The following is a 24,917-nucleotide window of genomic DNA, read 5'->3' on the forward strand; positions in this document are numbered from 1 at the left end:
TGTTGCTATTTCAGTGCCTTTGTCCCAGGCTTGGGTGTGTATATTGTGTTGTGATGGTGTGAGTTTGCATCGGATTGTTCGGTGATGTTTACTTTACATAGAAAGCGGGGAAAACTCTGTTTCGTGTAACAAGCCATTTGATATCCACGCCCTACACATAAATATCTTGCTTACTTTATTTTCCGTTGGTTCAGTAAAGATAATCAGAGCATCATAGACAAACAAGCATGCTTTATCATGGTATTCTCCCGCTCCCGAATCCAAAATCCGGAGGCATGCCAGCTATCACCTTCTTGACCGATGGCCTTGCCAGCAGCGCCTTCCACCATGCCTTCACATGCGGATACGCATCGAGCACAACCGCATGCTCCGTCGCCATGAAGTAGCGCATGAAGGAGAAATGGGTGAGGTCGGCGAAGCTGACGAAATCCCCGGCCAAGTACTTGTTGCTTGACAGTCTTGCCTCGTACACCTCCAGCAGCTTCTTGAGCTTCTCGACGCTCTCATCGACGAGGCCCTGGTCGACGTCCCTCCCGACGAACGGGTTGATGATGCAGTTCCACACGATGGGCTTGAGTACGGGCTCCAGCTGGTGGGCATCCACGTCGACCCATACATCCACCATCGCCGACTCCTCGAGGCTGCCTGCTCCTAGAAGCCCGGGCTTGTGTTTGCGGAGAATATGCCTTGCAATGGCGCGGGATTCTCAAGAAAATAAATTGCGGAGAGAAATCAGTACCCCTCGGGTTTTTTTATCACGCCCACCAAATTGCTTAATAATTGGTAGAAAAACAATATGCCTACTGAATCAAAAATAAAACAGAAAACATGAAGGCTTACGGTAAAGCGTCAGACCGCCGTCTTCGAGCACCGGGATCTCACCGAAGGGCTGCGGAATGGTTGGAAGGGAACAGTAGTGTTAGTGTTTCTTGCTTCCAACAGAGCTCAAGTAGCAAAGATGAACCAGGTATGGAGAAGCTTAGCGGAGCACACGTACGTTTCTGGCGAGGTGCTCCGGCCGCCGGTGGTCGCCGCCGTTGCGGCTCATGGGCACGAGCTCGTACTCGGCGCCGGCCTCCTCCAGGGAGACGAGGACCCGCGCCATCCATGGCGACACCGCCCAGCCGTACACCTTCATAGGCTCCATCCCTTCTTCTTCTTCTCCCTCTGTGTTTGCAGTGCACTGCTATGGGTCCATTTATGTACTTCATCATCGAGCACTAGTAGCACTGTTGTTCATTTAGCACGCCGGCAGTCCAATCCAAATCCAAAACAATATTCTAGCTGGGAGTATTGGGGTTCCCTGTATGCAGTCAAACTTCTGTTTTTTAGGCGACGCCGATCGTCACTGCTTGCGTGTGCAGCGCAATCCAATGGTAGGTGAGCAAAATTGGTCCATCGTGCCAAGTAAATATATTTGAGGAAGCCAACCACGTGAACAAGCCACCAACCAATGCACACTCCGCGAACCCAACACCACCTAACCATCTCAACTACCCATTGAGATGGTTAGGTGGACAGTTGTATCCCCAACCCACAGTGGTATCTCTCGGAGGCGCTCATAGGGGTAGGGTGTGCGTGTGTGCGTTCATAGGGATGAGTGTATGCGTGTGTATATAAACACTTGTGTCTGTACTGATGCTAAAAAACAATGCACACTACAGCCGAAGCACATTTTTTTGCAATTATAATAGGAAACTGCCATTTTATTTGGGCCGGGGTCAGGCGTAGGATTTTTGGGTCGGGCTTAAGCCCATCCATGGAAAAACTGTGTAACTCATAGCCATTTTTACAATGTGTAACTGACGTTTCTAGAAGAAGAAAAAAAACAAGATGTAACTGACAGTTAATATCGTAATTACTAGCCTAAATAAATGAAATAAATATTAGTATTTGACAAAAATATCCGAGATATAGCTGTAACCTGTAAATAGTTGTGCTCATCCTCAGGGTGCCCTGCCTATAAATAGACATCCTTGTAGGCTTTCTCCAAATGGTATTGTGCGGCGCAAACAAAATTACCCAATCTTAGCATCACTCCCCATCCACATACAACCAGCAAGATCCATGAGGCCACCGGCGGCTCTTATGGTCGCCGCCGCCATCCTTCTCATGTTGGCCGGTGTCGACGCGACCGTGGAAACAACCTGCAAGGCGGCGGCCGACGAGGACGCGCATGTCAACTACGTCTTCTGCGTGTCGGAGTTGAGCAAGCACTACCAGAGCTCCGACGCAGACACATGGGGCCTGGCCAAGATAGCGGCTAACATGGGCGTCAACAACGCCTATGGCACCATCCACGACATCGAGCGCCTACTAGCGAAGCCGGGCATGGATGCCAAGACGAAGGTGACCCTTGGGCAATGCCAGGGGCTGTACGACAACATGAAGTTCACGTTTGCCGGAGCCTACGACGAGATCAACGGCCGAAATTACGCCGCGGGGAAGGAGGAGGCCGCAAAGGCCGTCTCCCTGGCGCACCAGTGCGATGATGCCTTTGTTAAGGTCGCCGTCCCGTCGCCTCTCAAGCAACGTAGCCTCTACTCCGTGCAGACAGCGATAGTCTGCACGGCCATCACTAACCTTATCAAGTGATGAATAGCATCATGGATCCAAATCGTGGCAGAGTTTAGAGGTCGGATCAAACTTGTAGCGATTACTACTCTGAACCTTTGTAAGGTACATGCAAGGAATAAAACATGTTTTCGTTAGTTGTGGGTTTAATTACATGCCTAATAGAGTTCTCAATGCATCTTGATTTGCTTTCTGCTCTTTCAAAAAAAACGCGCATTAAATTTCGCACACCCTTTCAATGTGCTATATTTATTTTGCTTGTAACGTAGCCAAAGAATTGTCTTATGCCCTCGTGGTTCTAAGCCTGACAGTAGAGTGGGGGGTAGGTATGGAGAGGCAAGGTCCTAGCTATGGAGAGGTTGTAAACACAAGGGATGTATGAGTTTAGGCCCTTCTCGGAAGAAGTAATAGCCCTACGTCTCGGAGCCCGGAGGCGGTCGAGTGGATTATGAGTATATGAGTTACAAGGTGCCGAACCCCTCTACCTGTGGAGGGGGGCGGCTTATATAGAGTGCGCCGGGACCCCAGTCAGCCCACGTAGGAGAGGGTTTAAGGTGAGTTAAGTCCGGGGCGTTACTGATAACGCCCCACATAAAGTGTCTTTACTACCATAAAGTCTACTTAATTACAGGCCGTTGCAGTGTAGAGTGCCTCTTGACCTTCTGGTGGTCGAGTGAGTCTTCGTGGTCGAGTCCTTCAAGTTAGTCGAGTGAGTCCCTCGTTGGTCGACTGGAAGGTGACCTCTTCTAAGGGTGTCCTTGGGTAAGGTACTTAGATCAGATCCATGACCCTACCCTAGGTACGTGACCCCATCATTAGCCCCCGAATGGATTGAGGCTTCGAGTGAGGAAGGAGTTGATGTCGTTTCCGATTAACCTTTGCGCTCTGGTTGTGCGTTGTTCTGGACCAAAGAATCTCTTCGTCTATAGTGAGCAACTTGTCTTCAGTCGACTCGATCCATTCTCTTCTTTCGTCGAGTGATCTTTCGGACTTCGACGATCCCCGAGCGACGGATCGCGGGAAACTCCGCGTCTGACAGACTGATCTGCTGTTCGCGGATTCTGCGGGATGCGAAATTTGGGGACGCGCGCAAAGCGGAGCGGACCGTGGCGTTCAGATGGGACGGGACATAGACGCCTTGATCTCCGCGCCGCTTTCTTCGCCACGTATCCCGTCTGCATAACTGTTCCTGGATATGATTAGATCGACCGGGCCCACCTGTCATCCACTCGGAAAGGACCTTATAAATGCGCCCGGTGAGGATTTTTGTACTGTGCCTCAGCATTCTCTCTCTCTCTGCTCCCTTCGTCTCCGTCCAGCGCGCTCGCTCTTGCCCCCCGCACAACTTCCCCTCGCGCATCTCGCCGGCAACCATGGCCAAGGAGAAGACGGCGGCGCTGGAACGTGCGAAGAAGGCGTCGGCGTCGGAGAAGGCGAAGGGGAGATCTACCAGCCGCGGCGGGTCTTCGTCCAGATCCCGCCTGCCGAAGGGCTGGGTCCAAGGAGACTGGATCCAGTCGACCATCACAGAAAAAGATCTCCTCGACATGGCCAACGAGGGCTTGATCCCTCATGGAGCTGCGAGGCTTCCGGGGAAGGAATGGCAGCCCCAGCCAGAAGAGGGTGAGTGTGTACTCTTGGCCACCCATGTTGATCGTGGATTTTCTTTGCCGCCGAGTATTTTCTTCCGTGGCTTCTTGAACTTCTTTGGAGCGCAGCTCCACCACTTTACCCCAAATTCTATCGCCTATCTTGCCGCGTTCGTGTCCATGTGTGAGGGTTTCCTGGGCTGTCGACCGCACTGGGGTTTGTTCAAGCATATATTCATGTGTCGCTCTCAGACCGTGAAGAAGGCGAGCCCAGGCGATGAAAGAACCCGAGTCGTCCAAATGTGTGGGGGTCTGGGGATCCAGGTGAGGAACAAGAGCACCTTCCCGCCCATGACCTTTCCCGAGTCAGTCAGAGGCTGGCAGTCGACCTGGTTCTACTGCCAGGACCAGTCGACACCGGGGCAGTCGAGTGGACTCCCTCAGTTTACCATGGACCGAGTGAACAAGCCCTCCTCTCTGAAGTTGATTCCGGAGGAGAAAGCTGACGTGAAGATGTTGATGGAGCGCGTGGTGCAGTTGGTTCGGGAGGGAGTGACGGGCATGGATCTCGTGGAGGTCTTCCTTAGGCGTCGCATCCAGCCCCTTCAGTTCCGGAGTCACTGCATGTGGTTGTACTGTGGGACTGAAGACGAGACTCGAGTCCATCCAGAAGCAGTCGACGATGTCACTCTGGAAAGATGGATGGTAGCCGTTACTGGAAACAAGGATAACCCACGCGGAGCCAGAAGGATTCCTCCACTCGACCACAACAGCGATCCAAATAAGGTACGCTTGCTCTGCTCTCCACTGTGTTCTTGTCACATTCATTTCTGTTTATCCTGCCGACTGGTCGATTGATCCTTGTCTTGATATCTGCTAGGCCCTCACCGAGATGTATTCGATGCCCAATGGGGCACAAGCTCCGACTGAGGAGGGTGAGGCGAGTGGGGGCGAGAGCCAGGAAGAGGAGGAATGGGACTCGGACGTTGTAGAGGATGATGATGACGATGACGATGATGACGATGATGAAGATGACGTTGAAGACGAGGAAGAAGAGGAGGAGGAGGTCGTACCACCGCGCTCGGAAAGGCGGTCGAAGCTTGTCCACGACCCTTCGACTGAACGTGGTAAGGGGGTTGCGACCGCCGCTCAGTCGACCAAACGCCCTCGGACCACCTCTCCAGTGCCGACTGAAAAGGCGCCGAAGCAACCCAGGGCGGCCTCGTCGAAGCTGATCAAGCTCCTGCCGAAGATGAAGGTGTCCATCCCCACCATATCAGGGTAATCGTGCTGCTTAAGTCTTCTTATTTTGTGTGAACTTTGTCTCTGGTTGACGCTGAAGTTAGTCGACTGATTCTTTGGAGTTGCAGTGCTGCTACTTCTGAGACCTCAGCCCGGGCTGATGACCATGAGATGGAGGACGCAGCAACTTCAAAACCAGGTACTATATTCTTAACGCCGTTTTTAGTCGACTGACTCGCGATCTCTGATCCTGATTCTTCTCCGAAGCTCCACCCAACGCTGTTATCAATCTCCCTGATGATGATGAGGATGAGGAACCGCTGAAGCGCAGAAGGAGTAGGAAAGCGTCTGCCAGCAAGGTGCCCCAGGATGTGACGGCGCCTGAGATTCTGATTGCGGAGGAAGAGAACACCACTCGACACACGGTGTCCTTCGCAGATCCATTGACGAGTGCTCAGCAGCCCTCCCTCTTCACGATGCACCACGTCCCAGAGGACCAAGCTGGCGCGGCGAAGGAGGCAATACGCCAGGCGGGAATCATGATGGAGCAGTTGAAGACCATCCGGGATGCGAGCCAGGCAGCTTATGACGCCAGTTCTGCCCTCCAAAGCAATGTTCAGGTCAGTCGACCACCGTTTGTTCTGTTGGATATGCTACCAAAAACTTTTCCTTTCCGGAATTTATAGTAGTCACCCAGTGGGTGTGTCGATTAAACTCCGTGTTAGCGGGGGCACGCTGAGTGCACCCGCTGGGTGTAGTCCCCAAGGCTAAGGCCGACTGCTGGCAGTCGGCCTTAGGCTTTATGATGTCAATCTTTCTGTTAGTCGACTATGTCGACTGGATTTCACAAACCGGTGGGGGCACGCTAAGTGCACCCACTGGGTGTAGTCCCCGAGACTGTGGTCGACTGCTTGCAGTTGATTACAGTCTTAAAGAATACATCTCTCTCTTTTTTTTTGAGGTCGACTGGTCGACTTTGTCTTCAACAGGATTAGTGGGGGCACGCTGAGTGCACCCACTGGGTGTAGTCCCCGAGACTACAGTCGAATGCTTGTATTCGGCTGTAGTCTTAGAAACGTGTGATTTTTCCTTTTTCACTCGGAAGTGAATTATATTTGACATTTAGTCGATTGGTTCTTCGCAGAACTCCTGTGATCTTGTGGCTCGCTACTCTGAGCTGGAAAACAAGCACACTCAACTCGAGCTGAGCTTGAAGCTGGTTCAGGAGAAGCTGACGAAGGCAAAGGAGGAGACCGAAGGTATGTTTGGTGAGACCCTGACGACTGCTTTTCCCCTTGCTTGTTTTAAAATCTGATCTTGCTGTAACTTGCAGGTAAGGTAAGGGAGGCCCAACAGAAGAAAGACCTCGAACTAGCTGAGAAGATCAAGCTTGCTGACGAGAAGTTAGCTTCAGTCACCAAGCTTGAACAAGACAATACCAATCTGAAAGCTGCTCTTGGGATCGCCAACAAGGAGGTCAGTCGACTAAAAACTGATAAAGCTGCCCTGACCGACCAAGTCAGTAAGTTGACTGGGAAGAAAAATGATCTGGAGGCCTTCCTGAGTGGTCTTGCCAAGAAGCTGTTTCTTATGCTTGAAGGTAAACCTCTATGCTCGGCAAACATTTCCAATTGTGGTTTTTCCATTCGACCATCCCCTTGACTTAGTGATGATCCTTGCAGAATTTTGTCAAAACTTTGAAGAAGAAACTAGCCGGCTGGAGCCAAACCTCGACCCCGTCAATTCTCCGGTGAACGACGAAGTTGCCATGGATGTTTTCCGACTGGAGTCTCGTGTTGCAGCTGTCGTGGACTATCTCGCAAGGCTGAAGGCCGCCACATCTCGCATCGACTCGACGCTCTGGCCTGAGGAGACACTTCAGAATGACCTTGAGTCGCTGATGGCCCGCTTGAACACGATCCCTGGTCGAGTGCAGGAATGGAAGAAGTCCTCGGCTCGGTGTGGTGCAGATGTTGCTCTGTGTCTGGCCCGAGTCCACTGTAAAGATGCGCGAGAAGAGAAGCTGGCGGCCCTTCGGGTGGCCAACACCAAGAAACACGACTTCAGGTCCTTTATGGAAACTTTCCTTGCGGCTGCCACTCGGATCGCCGACGGAATTAACCTTGATGAATTCGTTGCACCTTCCAGCCCTCCACAGGAGGGGTAAAAAACTTCTTCTGGCTCGACGCTTTAAATTTGCCTCGGTATGCCGAGTGAAATTGTAACCGATAAACCTTAACAGGCTTAACGCCTGAGCACTTTCGGTTCTTTTAGATATCGATTCAAACTCGAATTTGGTGTTTGAATACGATTGCTTTTGGCTCGAAATGTCTTTTGCAGGTTCAAAGCAAGGCGCCTTTACTGCAATCGACTTATTCTTTAGTCCACTTAGGCGAGCACTGGGCTGCGGCTAATCCTCCGAGTGGAAGCCCGGCTTACCACTCGGTAGGATTTCTATAACTTAGGCGAGCATTGGGCTGCAGCTAAGCCTCCGAGTGAGGGGTTTACTCTTCACTCGGTAGGATTTTTATAACTTAGGCGAGTGCTTGGACTGCAGCTAAGTCTCCGAGTGAGAGGGTTGCTCTTCACTCGGTAGGATTTTTTACAACTTAGGCGAGCACAGGGCTGCAGCTAAGCCCCTGAGTGAAAGTCTGGCTTACCACTCGGTAGGATTTTGATAACTTAGGCTAGCACTGGGCTGCAGCTAAGCCTCCGAGTGAGAGGGTTGCTCTTCACTCGGTAGGATTTTTGTAACTTAGGCGAGTGCTTGGACTGCAGCTAAGCCCCCGAGTGAGAGGTTTGCTCTTCACTCGGTAGGATTTTTATAACTTAGGCGAGTGCTTGGACTGCGGCTAAGCCTCCGAGTGAGAGGGTTGCTCTTCACTCGGTAGGATTTTTGTAACTTAGGCGAGTGCTTGGACTGCAGCTAAGCCCCCGAGTGAGAGGGTTGCTCTTCACTCGGTAGGAGTTTTGTAACTTAGGCGAGTGCTTGGACTGCAGCTAAGCCCCTGAGTGAGAGGTTTGCTCTTCACTTGGTAGGATTTTTATAACTTAGGCGAGTCCTTGGACTGCAGCTAAGCCTCCGAGTGGAAGTCTGGCTTACCGCTCGGTAGGATTTTGATAACTTAGGCGAAACGGATTCGCAGCTAAGCCTCCGAGTGGGAGTCTGGCTCACCACTCGGTAGGATTTTTACAAACTTAGGCGAAACGGATTCGCGGCTAAGCCTCCGAGTGGGAGTCTGGCTCATCACTCGGTAAGATTTTTACAAACTTAGGCGAAACGGATTCGCGGCTAAGTCACCCACTGAAGGGGAATTTTATTGGACAAAAATAAAAAGTGACAGAAATTATGGAGGAACTATGACACTATTATTTTGAGGTCCATGAACTACAGAAGTACTTTATTGCAACTCATCCGAGTGATAAAACTTAAGTATAAAATGGGCGGAGTAGTTCCGCGTTCCAAGCTCGGGGCTCGTCGATATTATGCTCGACGTTGTAAAGACGGTACGCCCCATTGTGGAGAACCTTGGTGACGATGAAGGGACCTTCCCAAGAAGGAGCAAGCTTGTGTGGTTTGTGCTGATCCACTCGGAGAACTAAATCTCCTTCCTGGAAGGCTCGACCTCTCACATTTCTGGCGTGGAAACGACGCAAATCTTGTTGGTAGATGGTCGAGCGGATCAGAGCCATCTCCCTTTCTTCCTCTAAAAGGTCGACTGCGTCCTGCCGCGCTTGTTCAGCCTCTGCTTCGTTGTAGATTTCAACTCGAGGAGCATTGTGGAGAAGATCACTCGGCAAGACTGCTTCAGCTCCGTAGACCAAGAAGAATGGAGTTCTTCCGGTCGACCGATTAGGTGTGGTCCGCAGCCCCCAAAGCACTGAGGGAAGTTCGTCGACCCAAGCTCCAGCCGCGTGTTTGAGATCACGCATCAGTCGGGGCTTCAATCCCTTAAGAATCAGTCCATTAGCTCGCTCTGCTTGTCCATTCGACTGCGGATGGGCGACTGAAGCGTAGTCGACCCGTGTGCCTTGGGAGTTGCAGAAATCTCTGAATTCCTCCGAGTCAAAGTTCGACCCATTATCCGTAATGATGCTGTGCGGGACTCCATATCTGAATATTAGTTCCCTGATGAAGCTAACAGCAGTACCGGTGTCACGGTTCTTGATTGGTTTAGCCTCGATCCACTTGGTGAACTTGTCGACTGCCACTAGTACATGCGTGAAGCCACTTCGTCCTATTCTCAAAGGACCGACCATGTCCAGTCCCCATACTGCGAAAGGCCAGACGAGTGGGATGGTCTTCAGAGCCGACGCAGGCTTGTGCGACATATTCGAGTAGAACTGACATCCCTCGCACTTATCCACTATCTCTTTTGCCATCTCATTCGCCTTTGGCCAGTAAAATCCGGCTCGGTATGCTTTGGCCACGATGGTCCGAGAGGACGCATGATGACCACAGGTTCCCGAGTGGATATCATTGAGGATGAGTCGACCTTCTTCTGGTGTTATGCACTTCTGACCAACTCCAGTCGCGCTTTCTCTGTACAATTGTCCTTTGATTACGGTAAAGGCCTTAGATCGACGGACGATCTGTAGAGCCTCTTCCTCATCCTCCGGAAGCTCTTTTCTCAGGATATACGCGACGTATGGAACTGTCCAGTCGGGAATGACCACCAAGACCTCCATGATCAAGTCGACCACCGCTGGGACTTCAACCTCAGTCGGATCTGTGGCACTCTTGGGCTGTGGAGTTTCTTCGGTGAAAGGATCTTCTTTGACTGACGGAGTGTGTATATGCTCCAAGAACACACCACTCGGAATGGCTTCTCTCTTGGAACCTATCTTTGCTAGATCATCAGCTGCTTGATTTTTCAGTCGGGGTATATGATGGAGCTCCAACCCCTCGAACTTCTTTTCCAGCTTCCTCACTGCACTGCAGTATCCAGTCATGGCTGGGCTTCTCACGTCCCACTCTTTCATCACCTAGTTGACCACTAAATCCGAGTCGCCATAGACCATCAGGCGACGGACGCCGAGTGAAATGGCCATGCGCAACCCATATAAGAGGGCCTCATATTCTGCCTCATTGTTGGAGGAATCAAAGTGAATCTGGAGCACATATCTGAGCTTATCTCCTGTGGGGGAAACCAGGACAACCCCAGCACCGGAACCATTCAACATCTTAGAGCCATCAAAGAACATGGTCCAATGCTTCGAGTGAACTTCAGTCGGCTGCTGTTGTTCAATCCACTCGGCGAGGAAATCTGCTATTGCCTGGGACTTAATGGCTTTCTTTGCCTCAAACTTGATATCAAGGGGAAGAAGTTCAATCGCCCATTTGGCCACTCGACCAGTTGCATCTCTGTTGTGCAAAATCTCTGATAGTGGAGCGTCACTGACGACTGTGATGGAATGATCAGAAAAATAATGAGCAACCTTCTTTGTGGTCATGTATATTCCATACACAAGCTTCTGATAATGAGGATATCTCTGCTTGGATGGAGTCAAGACTTCAGACAAATAATACACTGGGCGCTGAACTTTGAGAGCTTTTCCTTCTTCTTCCCGCTCGACCGTAAGCACAGTACTGACAACTTGTCCTGTGGCTGCGATATAGAGCAACAGAGGTTCTTTGCTGATTGGAGCAGCAAGCACCGGCTGGGTGGAGAGCAGAGCTTTTAGCTCGGCAAACGCTGCATCAGCTTCTGGAGTCCACTCGAACTTGTCTGTCTTCTTCATCAGTCGGTAAAGAGGCAATGCCTTTTCACCGAGTCGTGAAATGAATCGTCTTAATGCGGCCAAGCATCCAGTAAGCTTCTGGACATCGTGCACTCGCACAGGGCGTTTCATTCGGAGAATAGTGCCAATCTTCTCTGGGTTAGCGTCGATTCCCCGTTCGGAAACGAGAAAACCGAGTAACTTGCCACCAGGAACTCCAAATGTGCACTTTGATGGATTGAGCTTGATATCATATCTTCTGAGGTTGGCAAATGTTTCGACGAGATCAGCGAGCAGGTCGGAACCTTTTCGTGACTTGACAATGATATCATCCATATATTCTTCCACATTCCGACTGATTTGAGTGAGTAGACACTTCTGAATCATTCGCATAAATGTGGCTCCGGCATTCTTGAGGCCGAATGGCATGGTGATATAGTAGAAGCACCCGAATGGAGTGATGAAAGCTGTTTTTACCTCGTCGGGTCCGTACAGACGGATCTGGTGGTACCCAGAGTAGGCATCTAAAAAAGACAGCCTCTCGCATCCCGCGGTCGAGTCAACAATTTGATCTATGCGAGGGAGAGGAAAATGATCTTTCGGGCAGGCCCGGTTGATGTGCTTGAAATCAATGCACATTCGGAGCGACTTGTCCTTCTTAGGAACCATGACGACATTAGCGAGCCACTCGGAGTGGTATATCTCTCGGATAAATCCTGCCGCCAACAGTCGAGCCACTTCCTCACCAATGGCTTTTCTCTTCTGGACGGCGGACTGCCGAAGATGCTCTTTGACTGGTTTTGCAGACGAGTTGACTCTTAGGCGATGCTCAGCCAGTCCCCTGGGAACACCTGGCATGTCAGCGGGCTTCCATGCAAAAATGTCCCAGTTCTCACGGAGGAACTGGATGAGCGCTTCTTCCTATTTTGGGTCGAGTGTTGTGGAGATGCGGGTCGGAGCTGCATCGGGGTCGGTCGGGTGAATGTGAACAGGCTTCGTCTCACCGGACGACTGGAATGCAGACTCTGTGGCGGGTTTCTTTGATCGCAGCAAGTCACTCGGATCTGCGTTTTGCTTGTATTCCTCGAACTCGACCGCTGTCACCTGGGAATCGGCAATCTTTGTGCCCTTCTGAAAGCACTCTTCTGCCTTTTTCCGATCACCGGTGACAGTGATCACTCCTTTGGGGCCGGGCATCTTCAATTTGAGGTACACGTAACATGGTCGAGCCACGAACCGTGCGTAAGCTGGTCTCCCCAAAATGGCATGATATGCACTCTGAAAATCCACGACCTCAAACGTCAACTTTTCTTTGCGAAAATGTTTCGAATCACCAAACACCACGTCCAAAGCTATTTGGCCGAGTGACTCGGCTTTCTTCCCTGGTATAACTCCATGAAAGCTCATGTTACTAGTGCTCAGTCGGGACATCGGAATGCCCATTCCTTTCAGTGTGTCTGCATACAACAAATTCAGCCCGCTTCCACCGTCCATCAGCACTTCTGTCAGTCGAGTGCCTTCAACAACTGGATCGACCACCAAAGCTTGCCTCCCAGGGGTGGCAATATGAGTCGGGTGATCAGATTGGTCGAATGTGATGGGTATTTGAGACCATTTCAGATAATTTGCTTTTGCTGGGGCAACCATGTTCACCTCTCGGTTAATGACTTTCAGTCGACTCCTGCTTTCCACATCTGCAAAGATCATCAGAGTGGAGTTGATATGCGGATATCCTTCCTCACTGTCCTCCTTGTCTTCAGCCTTGTCCGACTCCTTCTCCTTGTCCTTAGACTGTTTTCCCTGAAACTGCTGGATCAGGAGTCGACATTGGCGAGTGGTGTGCTTCGGGTAGATGATATTCCCCTCTTCGTCTTTCTTCGTGTGGATGTGACATGGCATATCCATTACGTCGTTCCCTTCTTTATCCTTTACCTTCTTGGGGTTCCAGGATCCTTTTGGTTTCCCCTTAAACTTTCCCTGAGTCACGGCCAGAGCCTCTCCTGGAGCTGCCGGTTCAGCCTTCCGCTTCTGTTTCCGACTGGTGTTTCCTTTTTCCGACTGACTCGGCTTGTGCTTGCCGCTTCGGAGTCGGTCTTCTTCTTCGCCGTTGGCGTACTTGGTAGCAATCTCCATCATCCGACTCAAGGTCATGTCACCGGTTCGACCAAACTTCAAACTCAGTTCTCTGTTCTTGAGGCCATCTTTGAAGGCGCAGACTGCCTGATGATCAGACACATTCTCCACAGTGTGGTGCAAAGTGATCCATCTCTGAATATACTCTCTGAGAGTCTCATTGGTCTTCTGCACGCAGACTTGCAACTCTGTCAGTCCAGCTGGTCGCTTGCAAGTTCCTTCAAACGTTCTGATGAACACTTGGGACAAATCTTCCCAAGTGTAAATGCTGCTAGGCGGTAATTGAGTTAACCATGCCCTGGCAGAACCTTCCAGCATGAGGGGTAAATGCTTCATGGCCACCTCGTCGTTCCCACCACCAATCTGAACTGCCACTCGGTAGTCCTCAAGCCAAGTTTCAGGCTTAGACTCACCAGTGAACTTGCTGACTCCTGTTGCCAACCTGAAATTGGGAGGGATAACTGCGGCTCTGATAGCTCTGCTGAAACATTCAGGACCAGAAACATGCACTCGACTGCTTGTGGGTGCATCTCTGTCGAGTCCGCCTCGATGGGCTCTGTTCCAGTCGACCAAACCTTGCACGATAATGGATCGCGCGTCGAAGCCTGGTTCTCTGGGGTCGACTGGAACCCTTCGCCCTGTACTGTACTGACGCCTATCATCTTGCTACCGAGGAGCGTAAGACCCACCCCTCGGAGGGGAATTGGGCACTCGACGCCTATCATCTCGGTCGAGTCGGTCGCCATATTGATCTCGCCGATTCTCGCGCCCTTCACGCCGTGGAGGCGATCTGGGGCTGTGAGCCGACTGAACCGTATTCGCAGTGACGGATCGACTGTGAATTCTGTTGCGCGACTGAGACACGGCTGAATTCTGATCTCCTGCTGCCCGGAGCAGATCCCTGATCTGCAGCAAACCTCTGCCAGCTTCCGACTGCGAAGGCTGGATGGACTCTGCTATACGGGTCGCAGCTGCTAAATTCTGGATTGGGGTTCGATATACCTGAGTCGGCGGGAAGAGTTGACGTCGACTGGTGTCGGGAACTCGTTGCCGCGCGCGCTCGTCGAGTGCTCGCTGAAGATTCTCCAGTCGAGTGCGTTCGGCCAAATTGGCCAGACGCGCCTCCTCCAAGGCACGAACCTCGGGGGTTTCTCTTGCGATGGGATTACACAGAGCATCCACGTTCCTGCGGCGAAGTTCCTCTCTTTGCAGAGAGTCGAGTGGCTCGGGCTGGTACTCTTCGTGGCCTCGTGCGGGGTCGCCTCCGTCACCTGCTCCACCATCACGGGCGAAGCCAGGGGGACTGCGGGGTCCGTCGACCATCAAGATTTCCGCCGCTGGATCACTGCTACCGCACTCGGTTGCAGTCTCTACGAAGCCAGTCGACAGATCGAACAAGCCGTAGAGAGATTCGTCGGGCTCGATTGCCGCAACTTGGGTGGTGGCCGATTGGCGAGCCACCGCGTGCCTCACCCACCGCTGAAGCCTCGACCGGCCCGAGCGCTTGCGCTGGCGGGAGACCGGGAGGGTGGACAATGGAGGAGTCGTCCGATACGGGGTCGACGGTTGTCGCAGCAGAACACTGCGGACACGTGCGCGAAAATGCGTCGCACCGCGGACGGGGAGCGCATCAACGTCGAGTGGAGCCTCCTGGAGCCAGGCGGAGTCGTCGGCGATGAAGGTGAGAGTGCCGAGACAGATCTCTCGACCTTTGACCAAAACTCCAGCAGACACCATGATGAAAGTACTCGGAAGAATCGCAACTTCTCCATAAAATCGCTAAAACACCTGCCCCACGGTGGGCGCCAACTGTCGTGGTTCTAAGCCTGACAGTAGAGTGGGGGGTAGGTATGGAGAGGCAAGGTCCTAGCTATGGAGAGGTTGTAAACACAAGGGATGTACGAGTTCAGGCCCTTCTCGGAAGAAGTAATAGCCCTACGTCTCGGAGCCCGGAGGCGGTCGAGTGGATTATGAGTATATGAGTTACAAGGTGCCGAACCCCTCTACCTGTGGAGGGGGGCGGCTTATATAGAGTGCGCCGGGACCCCAGTCAGCCCACGTAGGAGAGGGTTTAAGGTGAGTTAAGTCCGGGGCGTTACTGATAACGCCCCACATAAAGTGTCTTTACTACCATAAAGTCTACTTAATTACAGGCCGTTGCAGTGTAGAGTGCCTCTTGACCTTCTGGTGGTCGAGTGAGTCTTCGTGGTCGAGTCCTTCAAGTTAGTCGAGTGAGTCCCTCGTTGGTCGACTGGAAGGCGACCTCTTCTAAGGGTGTCCTTGGGTAAGGTACTTAGATCAGGTCAATGACCCTACCCTAGGTACGTGACCCCATCACCGGTACTGAAGGTTCAACACGAACCGGGACTAATGCATAGCCATTAGAACCGGCACCAATGGTCACGTTAGTGCTGGTTAATTTATAAACCGGGACTGAAGGGCTGAACATTAGGTCATTTTTCTACTAGTGGGTGCTCGTGGGCGGAGCACCCAGCTTAGGCGCTTTCGGACGACCATTTCCATGTGGGCAGCATGGTGGAAGGGGTATGGCTTTCAATGGCGGTGGTGCGGTTGACCGTACCATGTCTTGGTGCTGATGAGTAATGGCCGGGGTGAAAACTTGTTCTGACTTGTCAAGCCGGCGGCGATGGCGTTCTGGCGCCGTCCCCTTCTTGAAGGCGTCGTCGCATTTACTCATTGTTCATCATGGTTCTCCGGGGGGGGTGGGGAAGGAGGGGGGGTGGGTAATCTTTGGATGAGGTGGCGGTGGCACTCCGCTGTTGTTTCCTTCTTAAAGGCACCGCCTTGGAGGCTAGGGTTCGTCATGCTCGGCTCCATCTCGTTGCAGTGGCTTGTCCACGTTTGAGTGCCTGGACAACTTCTTAGCAGTGCTTCTTGTACACTTGATATTTGCTTGGAGTTGTATGGGTGGTGTTGCTATTTCAGTGCCTTTGTCCCAGGCTTGGGTGTGTATATTGTGTTGTGATGGTGTGAGTTTGCATCGGATTGTTCGGTGATGTTTACTTTACATAGAAAGCGGGGAAAACTCTGTTTCGTGTAACAAGCCATATGATATCCACGCCCTACACATAAATATCTTGCTTACTTTATTTTCCGTTGGTTCAGTAAAGATAATCAGAGCATCATAGACAAACAAGCATGCTTTATCATGGTATTCTCCCGCTCCCGAATCCAAAATCCGGAGGCATGCCAGCTATCACCTTCTTGACCGATGGCCTTGCCAGCAGCGCCTTCCACCATGCCTTCACATGCGGATACGCATCGAGCACAACCGCATGCTCCGTCGCCATGAAGTAGCGCATGAAGGAGAAATGGGTGAGGTCGGCGAAGCTGACGAAATCCCCGGCCAAGTACTTGTTGCTTGACAGTCTTGCCTCGTACACCTCCAGCAGCTTCTTGAGCTTCTCGACGCTCTCATCGACGAGGCCCTGGTCGACGTCCCTCCCGACGAACGGGTTGATGATGCAGTTCCACACGATGGGCTTGAGTACGGGCTCCAGCTGGTGGGCATCCACGTCGACCCATACATCCACCATCGCCGACTCCTCGAGGCTGCCTGCTCCTAGAAGCCCGGGCTTGTGTTTGCGGAGAATATGCCTTGCAATGGCGCGGGATTCTCAAGAAAATAAATTGCGGAGAGAAATCAGTACCCCTCGGGTTTTTTTATCACGCCCACCAAATTGCTTAATAATTGGTAGAAAAACAATATGCCTACTGAATCAAAAATAAAACAGAAAACATGAAGGCTTACGGTAAAGCGTCAGACCGCCGTCTTCGAGCACCGGGATCTCACCGAAGGGCTGCGGAATGGTTGGAAGGGAACAGTAGTGTTAGTGTTTCTTGCTTCCAACAGAGCTCAAGTAGCAAAGATGAACCAGGTATGGAGAAGCTTAGCGGAGCACACGTACGTTTCTGGCGAGGTGCTCCGGCCGCCGGTGGTCGCCGCCGTTGCGGCTCATGGGCACGAGCTCGTACTCGGCGCCGGCCTCCTCCAGGGAGACGAGGACCCGCGCCATCCATGGCGACACCGCCCAGCCGTACACCTTCATAGGCTCCATCCCTTCTTCTTCTTCTCCCTCTGTGTTTGCAGTGCACTGCTATGGGTCCATTTATGTACTTCATCATCGAGCACTAGTAGCACTGTTGTTCATTTAGCACGCCGGCAGTCCAATCCAAATCCAAAACAATATTCTAGCTGGGAGTATTGGGGTTCCCTGTATGCAGTCAAACTTCTGTTTTTTAGGCGACGCCGATCGTCACTGCTTGCGTGTGCAGCGCAATCCAATGGTAGGTGAGCAAAATTGGTCCATCGTGCCAAGTAAATATATTTGAGGAAGCCAACCACGTGAACAAGCCACCAACCAATGCACACTCCGCGAACCCAACACCACCTAACCATCTCAACTACCCATTGAGATGGTTAGGTGGACAGTTGTATCCCCAACCCACAGTGGTATCTCTCGGAGGCGCTCATAGGGGTAGGGTGTGCGTGTGTGCGTTCATAGGGATGAGTGTATGCGTGTGTATATAAACACTTGTGTCTGTACTGATGCTAAAAAACAATGCACACTACAGCCGAAGCACATTTTTTTGCAATTATAATAGGAAACTGCCATTTTATTTGGGCCGGGGTCAGGCGTAGGATTTTTGGGTCGGGCTTAAGCCCATCCATGGAAAAACTGTGTAACTCATAGCCATTTTTACAATGTGTAACTGACGTTTCTAGAAGAAGAAAAAAAACAAGATGTAACTGACAGTTAATATCGTAATTACTAGCCTAAATAAATGAAATAAATATTAGTATTTGACAAAAATATCCGAGATATAGCTGTAACCTGTAAATAGTTGTGCTCATCCTCAGGGTGCCCTGCCTATAAATAGACATCCTTGTAGGCTTTCTCCAAATGGTATTGTGCGGCGCAAACAAAATTACCCAATCTTAGCATCACTCCCCATCCACATACAACCAGCAAGATCCATGAGGCCACCGGCGGCTCTTATGGTCGCCGCCGCCATCCTTCTCATGTTGGCCGGTGTCGACGCGACCGTGGAAACAACCTGCAAGGCGGCGGCCGACGAGGACGCGCATGTCAACTACGTCTTCTGCGTGTCGGAGTTGAGCAAGCACTACCAGAGCTCCGACGCAGACACATGGGGCCTGGCCAAGATAGCGGCTAACATGGGCGTCAACAACGCCTATGGCACCATCCACGACATCGAGCGCCTACTAGCGAAGCCGGGCATGGATGCCAAGACGAAGGTGACCCTTGGGCAATGCCAGGGGCTGTACGACAACATGAAGTTCACGTTTGCCGGAGCCTACGACGAGATCAACGGCCGAAATTACGCCGCGGGGAAGGAGGAGGCCGCAAAGGCCGTCTCCCTGGCGCACCAGTGCGATGATGCCTTTGTTAAGGTCGCCGTCCCGTCGCCTCTCAAGCAACGTAGCCTCTACTCCGTGCAGACAGCGATAGTCTGCACGGCCATCACTAACCTTATCAAGTGATGAATAGCATCATGGATCCAAATCGTGGCAGAGTTTAGAGGTCGGATCAAACTTGTAGCGATTACTACTCTGAACCTTTGTAAGGTACATGCAAGGAATAAAACATGTTTTCGTTAGTTGTGGGTTTAATTACATGCCTAATAGAGTTCTCAATGCATCTTGATTTGCTTTCTGCTCTTTCAAAAAAACGCGCATTAAATTTCGCACACCCTTTCAACGTGCTATATTTATTTTGCTTGTAACGTAGCCAAAGAATTGTCTTATGCCCTTTCAATGTGCTATATCTATTTTGCTTGTAAGGTAACCAAAGAATTGTTTTATACCCTTTCAATGGACTACACTTATGTCACTAAAATAAGATGAGTTGAGCAAAGAAGAGGTAAATCCAATAAAGACCGATACAAAAAAAACCGCTCTCTCAACATAATGGCACTTAAGTGTTTCCGGCTGGCAGGGACCCAATTTCTGGCATTGTTCTCGATCTTAAATGTACTATATAATTGCACATATATAAACATTACCAAAATGTCTATCTTTGCAGTGTCGTCTTTCTTGTTCTTAAATGTACTACATAATTATGCAAATGGACCGAACCAAAATATATTTTTATGGTGGTAGTCATCACAATGTTTCATTTTTCATGATAAAATCTAGGGCTGGAAAAAAAGCTCGAAGCTCGCGAACTAAACAAGTAGCTCGTGACTCGGCTCGAATCGACTCGAACTCGAAGAATAACGAGTCGAGCCGAGCTTTAGTTTAAGATCATTTGTAGACCAAGTTAAACGAGCCAATCTCACGAGTACTCGTGTAACTCGTTAGGCTCGATACAATAGATCAGCCACTCCTAATACAAAGAAAGATCAGCCACTAAACAACCTACGTCCCAGGCACACAACCCAAGGCCGAGAAGTTGAAGGCCTAGCCTCCTAGATGACTCACGCGTTACAAGAAAATTACAATTGTATAGTGATATATATGTTTAATATATACATAATCATTTTTATCATATTTGAGGGCTTTATGTTTATATCTTAAACGAGCCTAACAAGCTAAAGGAGCCAGCTCGCGAGTTATACGAGTCGAGCCAATCTTGGGTTTGAGCTCGTTATAGTAACAAATCGAGTCGAGCTAGCTCGTTAACGAAACGAGCTCTAGCGAGTCGAGCCGAGCTGGCTCGACTCGGCTCGAATTCCAGCCCTAATAAAATCACAACAATTTTCTTCCTTGCCGAAGGTTTAATTCCAGATTATTCTTAAGTTTTTCCAGATTAGGTTATTCTTGAGATTGAGCATTGACATTTTGGCATCAGAGTAAACTCAGTTGTACCTTTGTGTGGGCTCTCATGCCCTCGAGAACACCGGGTCAAGAACGATCGCCGTCCACGGACACACCCCAGCCTTTTATTGCATTTGCTTATTGGGCTGGCCCTCGAAGCCCTTTACCGCGCATAATTATTTTTTTTTTGATAGTACGGTTAGGCGTACCATAGCTTTAGAGAAGGCAGAATTATAAGTATAAGAAGACTAACACTCGCTGTGAACAACGATTATAGCACGGACACAACACCCAGGTTCAGTGGCGGAGCGAGAAATAAAGCAAATCCTAGGCCAAAATTTTCTTGGTAACATGGGATATTTTTGGCATTCTAACAATATGTCATGACATTCCTGGAAAAAAATACCACATGCAAAACAAAAAATAAAGTTAAAATTTATTGTCGAGCACTTCTAGTCAAGTGAGTTTTTCTTCATAGTCGAGGCCTACCTCAGCGACGCGCTTGCCCACCGCGCCCGCAAGTCTCAAGGCCGAGCTCAACGGCGACAATAGTAATCTCTAGGTTTCTGTCGACGACCACGAGGAGGTTACCCACGTGTTCTCCGGCTTGAAGCTCTAGGCGTACGACACGGCGGGAATAGGATTCTATTACAAGAGATATAAGTTATTCAATCTTGGAATGGCCAAGACCCATACCTACAAAATACTGCAATCGTGCGTGCTATTATATTATGTGAAATCAGATCGTAGTGTTCCGACGCATGTCGCAACTAGTTAAGATGATTTCTCTATGAATAGAACTTTCTTACGCTTGCACATTGAAGAATTGTAGTATGGACTTGCATGTTTCACAAGTGAGAGAATAATATGTTTAACACCAAGGAATCATCGTGTTTTACCGAGATATATGAGTCAAATATATACTATCGTAGATAGCACAATGATGTTAATATTATTTGAGTGGAAATTTGGGAAATAAACAAATCACATGTGATAAATGAATCATTATTCCAGTCTTAATCGAGTAGCCATATTTTTAAATCTCCCGAATATATTTCCATCCCACCTGAATATCCTATCGAGGCATAGATCGATTCTAAAGTTCAAACAAAAATGAGCGAGAGAGCGAGAGAGAAAGAGCGGGAGAGGGAGAGAGAGTGACAGAGAAAGAGCGGGAGAGGGAGAGAGGAAGAAGGAGAGGGGGGAGAGAGATAGAGAGAGTTGTGACCCTAAAATATCGACGCTCATCCCAGCTAGCTCTCTTCCCCTCTACCAGTACATTCAGGTAGCCGCCAGCCTCTAAACCCTCTGACATCAACGCCACCCCCACTAGCGACCTCATCTCGCCCCCTACCGCCGCCCACTATCTGGTCCTCATAGTGAAATGTGGGGTTGACGTAGTAATAAACGGTGTTAAACAAACATGTGAGACCCACACGTCATGTATCTGGTCAAAACATGTAGGACCTCAGCAGCGCTGAAGTGCCCACCACGTTAGACTGTGATCGAAACTATGATAGATGGGAGCACACCATATGGAGCACAGAGCAGTGACCAACCAAGTGAGTTATTCTTCATCATCGAGCACTTCTCGCCAAGTGAATTCTTCTACGTTCTCGAGGCCTACCTCAGCGACGCGCTTGCCGGCCACGCCCACAATCTCAAGGCTGAGCTCAACATCGACAATAGTAATCTCCAACTTCTTTTTGACAAGCATGAGGAGGTTGTCGATGAGTTCTCTAGGACGAAGCTCTAGGCGTACGCCACTACGAGTACATGATCAATGTTACATGAGATATAAGTTATTCAATCTTGTGTAACTTATTATTACAAGGCATGTGGGCATGACGTGCATACCATCTCGACCTAGCATGCGGGTGTGATCGACTAGAAGGTGGAGGCGATCCGTGTGAGAGGTGTGATTAACCAATCAACAACCATCGATCCACGAGCGTGTGATTGACCCACCTCCCAGTTGGTAGAGCATCAATCCATGGGACGTATGATCTGAATCTGAGTGGACGGTCGGGATGAGTTATAGAGGAGATGGATCCATGAGAGGCGTGATCGACCAATCGGAAACCGGTGAACTATCTCATGCGGATAATGATGGGGAACGTAGTAGAAATTCAAAATTTTCCTACGAGTCACCAAGATCTATCTATGGAGAGACTAGCAACCAGAGAGAGGAGAGTGCATCTATATACCCTTGTAGATCGCTAAGCGGAAGCGTTCAAGAGAACGGGGTTGAAGGAGTCGTACTCGTTGTGATCCAAATCACCGGAGATCCTAGTGCCGAACGGACGGCACCTCCGCGTTCAACACACGTGTAGCCCGGTGACGTCTCCCATGCCTTGATCCAGCAAGGAGAGAGGGAGAGGTTGGGGAAGACTCCGTCTAGCAGCAGCACAACAGCGTGGTGGTGATGGAGGAGCGTGGTATTCCAGCAGGGCTTCGCCAAGCACCGCGAGAGATGAGGAGAAAGAGAGGTAGGGCTGCGCCAGGGAGAGGTGGAAACTCATGTGTTTGGCAGCCCCAAAACCTCAAGTATATATAGGGGAGAGGGAGGGGGCTGCGCCCCCCTTAGGGTTCCCACCCCAAGGGGTGCGGCTGCCCCAAAAACCCATCTAGGGTGGCGGCCAAGGGGGGGAGAGGGGGAAACTTGCCCCCCCCCCCAAGTAAGGTGGAGGAGCCCCCTCCCCAAACCCTAGGCGCCTTGGGCCCTTGTGGGGGGGGGGGCGCACCAGCCCACCTGGGGCTGGTCCTCTCCCACACTTGGCCCATGCTACCCTCTGGGTCCGGTGGCCCCACTTGGTGGACCCCCGGGACCCTCCCGGTGGCCCCGGTACGTTACCGATAACACCCAAAACTTTTCCGGTGACCAAAACAGGACTTCCCATATATAAATCTTTACCTCCGGACCATTCCGGAACTCCTTGTGACGTCCGGGATCTCATCCGGGACTCCGAACAACATTCGGTAACCACATACAAACTTCCTTTATAACCCTAGCATCATCGAACCTTAAGTGTGTAGACCCTATGGGTTCGGGAACCATGCAGACATGACCGAGACGTTCTCCGGTCAATAACCAACAGCGGGATCTGGATACCCATGTTGGCTCCCACATGTTCCACGATGATATCATCAAATGAACCACGGTGTCGAGGATTCGATCAATCCCGTATACAATTCCCTTTGTCTAGCGGTATTGTACTTGCCCGAGATTCGATCGTCGGTATGCCGATACCTTGTTCAATCTCGTTACCGGCAAGTCTCTTTACTCGTTCCGTAACACATCATCCCGTGATCAACCCCTTGGTCACATTGTGCACATTATGATGATGTCCTACCGAGTGGGCCCAGAGATACCTCTCCGTCAACCGGAGTGACAAATCCCGGTCTTGATTCGTGCCAACCCAACAGACACTTTCGGAGATACCCGTAGTGCATCTTTATAGCCACCCAGTTATGTTGTGACGTTTGATACACCCAAAGAATTCCTACGGTATCCGGGAGTTGCACAATCTCATGGTCTAAGGAAATGATACTTGACATTAGAAAAGCTTTAGCATACGAACTACACGATCTTTGTGCTAGGCTTAGGATTGGGTCTTGTCCATCACATCATTCTCCTAATGATGTGATCCCGTTATCAACCACATCCAACACTACTAGGAAAAGGGCTATAGATGGAGTTGACACTAATGGCGCACCAGACATGTGGTGCACCATTACTATATACTAATGGCGCACCATGTGTTGGTACGCCATTAGTGTGGTAGACACTAATGGCGCACCACGACCAAGGTGCGCCATTAGTAATTTTTTTTTTAATTTTTTCAAAACTACTAATGGCGCACCGTGGGAGTGGTGCTCCCTCATCTCCGGTGAGCTCCTCCTCCCTCATCTACGGTGAGCTCCTCCTCCCTCCTCTCCGGTGAGCTCCCCCCCCCCCTCCTCTCCGGTGAGCTCCTCCTCCCTCATCTCTGGTGAGCTCCTCCTCCCTCATCTACGGTGAGCTCCTCCTCCCTCCTCTTCGGTGAGCTCCTCCACCCTCCTCTCCGGTGAGCTCCTCCTCCCTCCTCTCCAGTGAGCTCCTCCTCCCTCCTCTCCTCCCATCTCCTCATGGTTTCTCCTTCCTCCTCTCCGATGCTTCGGTGAGCCCGTGACGTGTGTGCTTAGTTTCATGGTACATGCAGTCAGTACTACCCGTCCGTCCGGGCTGATTTGGTGGTTGGCTGTCCAGGTTTATCTGTTGGAAATATGCCCTAGAGGCAATAATAAAATATTTATTATTATTATATTTCCTTGTTCATGATAATCGTTTATTATCCACACATGTATCTGAGTTTCCTATACAATTATAGCATGGATAATAAACGATTATCATGAACAAGGAAATATAATAATAATAACTATTTTATTATTGCCTCTAGGGCATATTTCCAACAGATAAACCTGGACAGCCAACCACCAAATCAGCCCGGACGGACGGGTAGTACTGACTGCATGTACCATGAAACTAAGCACACACGTCACGGGCCGCGGATCACTAGGTGTTGGGCGGCTGAGAGCGCTCGAACCGTGGGATGCGCAAGCGGCCAATCGAAATACGTCGATCCATTCATGGGATATGCGGGTGACTGACCAAGCAAGCAGCTAACAAACAAGAGGAAAAGCATGAAACAAACCATCGAGTTCGTTCCACCGAGCAAACCATTGTTTTTTTTTCAGATGCCGCATGTCATTGGATGGGTAGGTTTTGGGTGGCTGGGATCGATTTGAAACGGCTTGATCCGTGGGAGGCGCGGCAGACCAATGGAAAAGCATCGATCTATGAGACCGTATTAATT

General features: G+C 50.5%; 4 protein-coding genes across 4 annotated transcripts; 2 read left to right on the forward strand and 2 right to left on the reverse strand.

The window, feature by feature from the left end:
- Window positions 1-152: 152 nt before the first annotated feature.
- LOC100037646 (glutathione S-transferase 4) lies at window positions 153-1,254 on the reverse strand. Its single transcript, XM_044530640.1, has 3 exons — window positions 998-1,254; window positions 841-889; window positions 153-705 (listed from the first exon to the last, which is right to left on the reverse strand). The coding sequence occupies exons 1-3, from the start codon at window positions 1,145-1,147 to the stop codon at window positions 236-238; spliced, it is 669 nt and encodes a 222-aa protein (XP_044386575.1). The 5' UTR covers window positions 1,148-1,254; the 3' UTR covers window positions 153-235.
- A 736-nt stretch (window positions 1,255-1,990) lies between these two features.
- Window positions 1,991-2,727, forward strand: LOC123115489 (pectinesterase inhibitor 8-like). Its single transcript, XM_044536636.1, has one exon. The coding sequence runs from the start codon at window positions 2,068-2,070 to the stop codon at window positions 2,593-2,595; it is 528 nt and encodes a 175-aa protein (XP_044392571.1). The 5' UTR covers window positions 1,991-2,067; the 3' UTR covers window positions 2,596-2,727.
- A 13,616-nt stretch (window positions 2,728-16,343) lies between these two features.
- Window positions 16,344-17,445, reverse strand: LOC123110169 (glutathione S-transferase 4). The gene is made up of 3 exons (XM_044530641.1): window positions 17,189-17,445; window positions 17,032-17,080; window positions 16,344-16,896 (listed from the first exon to the last, which is right to left on the reverse strand). The coding sequence occupies exons 1-3, from the start codon at window positions 17,336-17,338 to the stop codon at window positions 16,427-16,429; spliced, it is 669 nt and encodes a 222-aa protein (XP_044386576.1). The 5' UTR covers window positions 17,339-17,445; the 3' UTR covers window positions 16,344-16,426.
- A 736-nt stretch (window positions 17,446-18,181) lies between these two features.
- LOC123115490 (pectinesterase inhibitor 8-like) lies at window positions 18,182-18,918 on the forward strand. Its single transcript, XM_044536637.1, has one exon. It carries the CDS (start codon window positions 18,259-18,261, stop codon window positions 18,784-18,786), a length of 528 nt encoding a protein of 175 aa, XP_044392572.1. The 5' UTR covers window positions 18,182-18,258; the 3' UTR covers window positions 18,787-18,918.
- Window positions 18,919-24,917: the final 5,999 nt, after the last annotated feature.

Source organism: Triticum aestivum, chromosome 5B (assembly GCF_018294505.1).
Source record: "Triticum aestivum cultivar Chinese Spring chromosome 5B, IWGSC CS RefSeq v2.1, whole genome shotgun sequence".
Classification (NCBI taxonomy): Eukaryota; Viridiplantae; Streptophyta; class Magnoliopsida; order Poales; family Poaceae; genus Triticum; species Triticum aestivum.

Coding starts and splice junctions, on each gene's coding strand:
- LOC123110169 (XM_044530641.1), bottom strand. CDS start 17,338: ATGGAGCCTATGAAGGTGTACGGCTGGGCGGTGTCGCCATGGATGGCG. Junction 17,081..17,188: donor CGGAGCACCTCGCCAGAAAC/GTACGTGTGCTC, acceptor ACCATTCCGCAG/CCCTTCGGTGAGATCCCGGT. Junction 16,897..17,031: donor CGGCGGTCTGACGCTTTACC/GTAAGCCTTCAT, acceptor TATTTTCTTGAG/AATCCCGCGCCATTGCAAGG.
- LOC123115489 (XM_044536636.1), top strand. CDS start 2,068: ATGAGGCCACCGGCGGCTCTTATGGTCGCCGCCGCCATCCTTCTCATG.
- LOC100037646 (XM_044530640.1), bottom strand. CDS start 1,147: ATGGAGCCTATGAAGGTGTACGGCTGGGCGGTGTCGCCATGGATGGCG. Junction 890..997: donor CGGAGCACCTCGCCAGAAAC/GTACGTGTGCTC, acceptor ACCATTCCGCAG/CCCTTCGGTGAGATCCCGGT. Junction 706..840: donor CGGCGGTCTGACGCTTTACC/GTAAGCCTTCAT, acceptor TATTTTCTTGAG/AATCCCGCGCCATTGCAAGG.
- LOC123115490 (XM_044536637.1), top strand. CDS start 18,259: ATGAGGCCACCGGCGGCTCTTATGGTCGCCGCCGCCATCCTTCTCATG.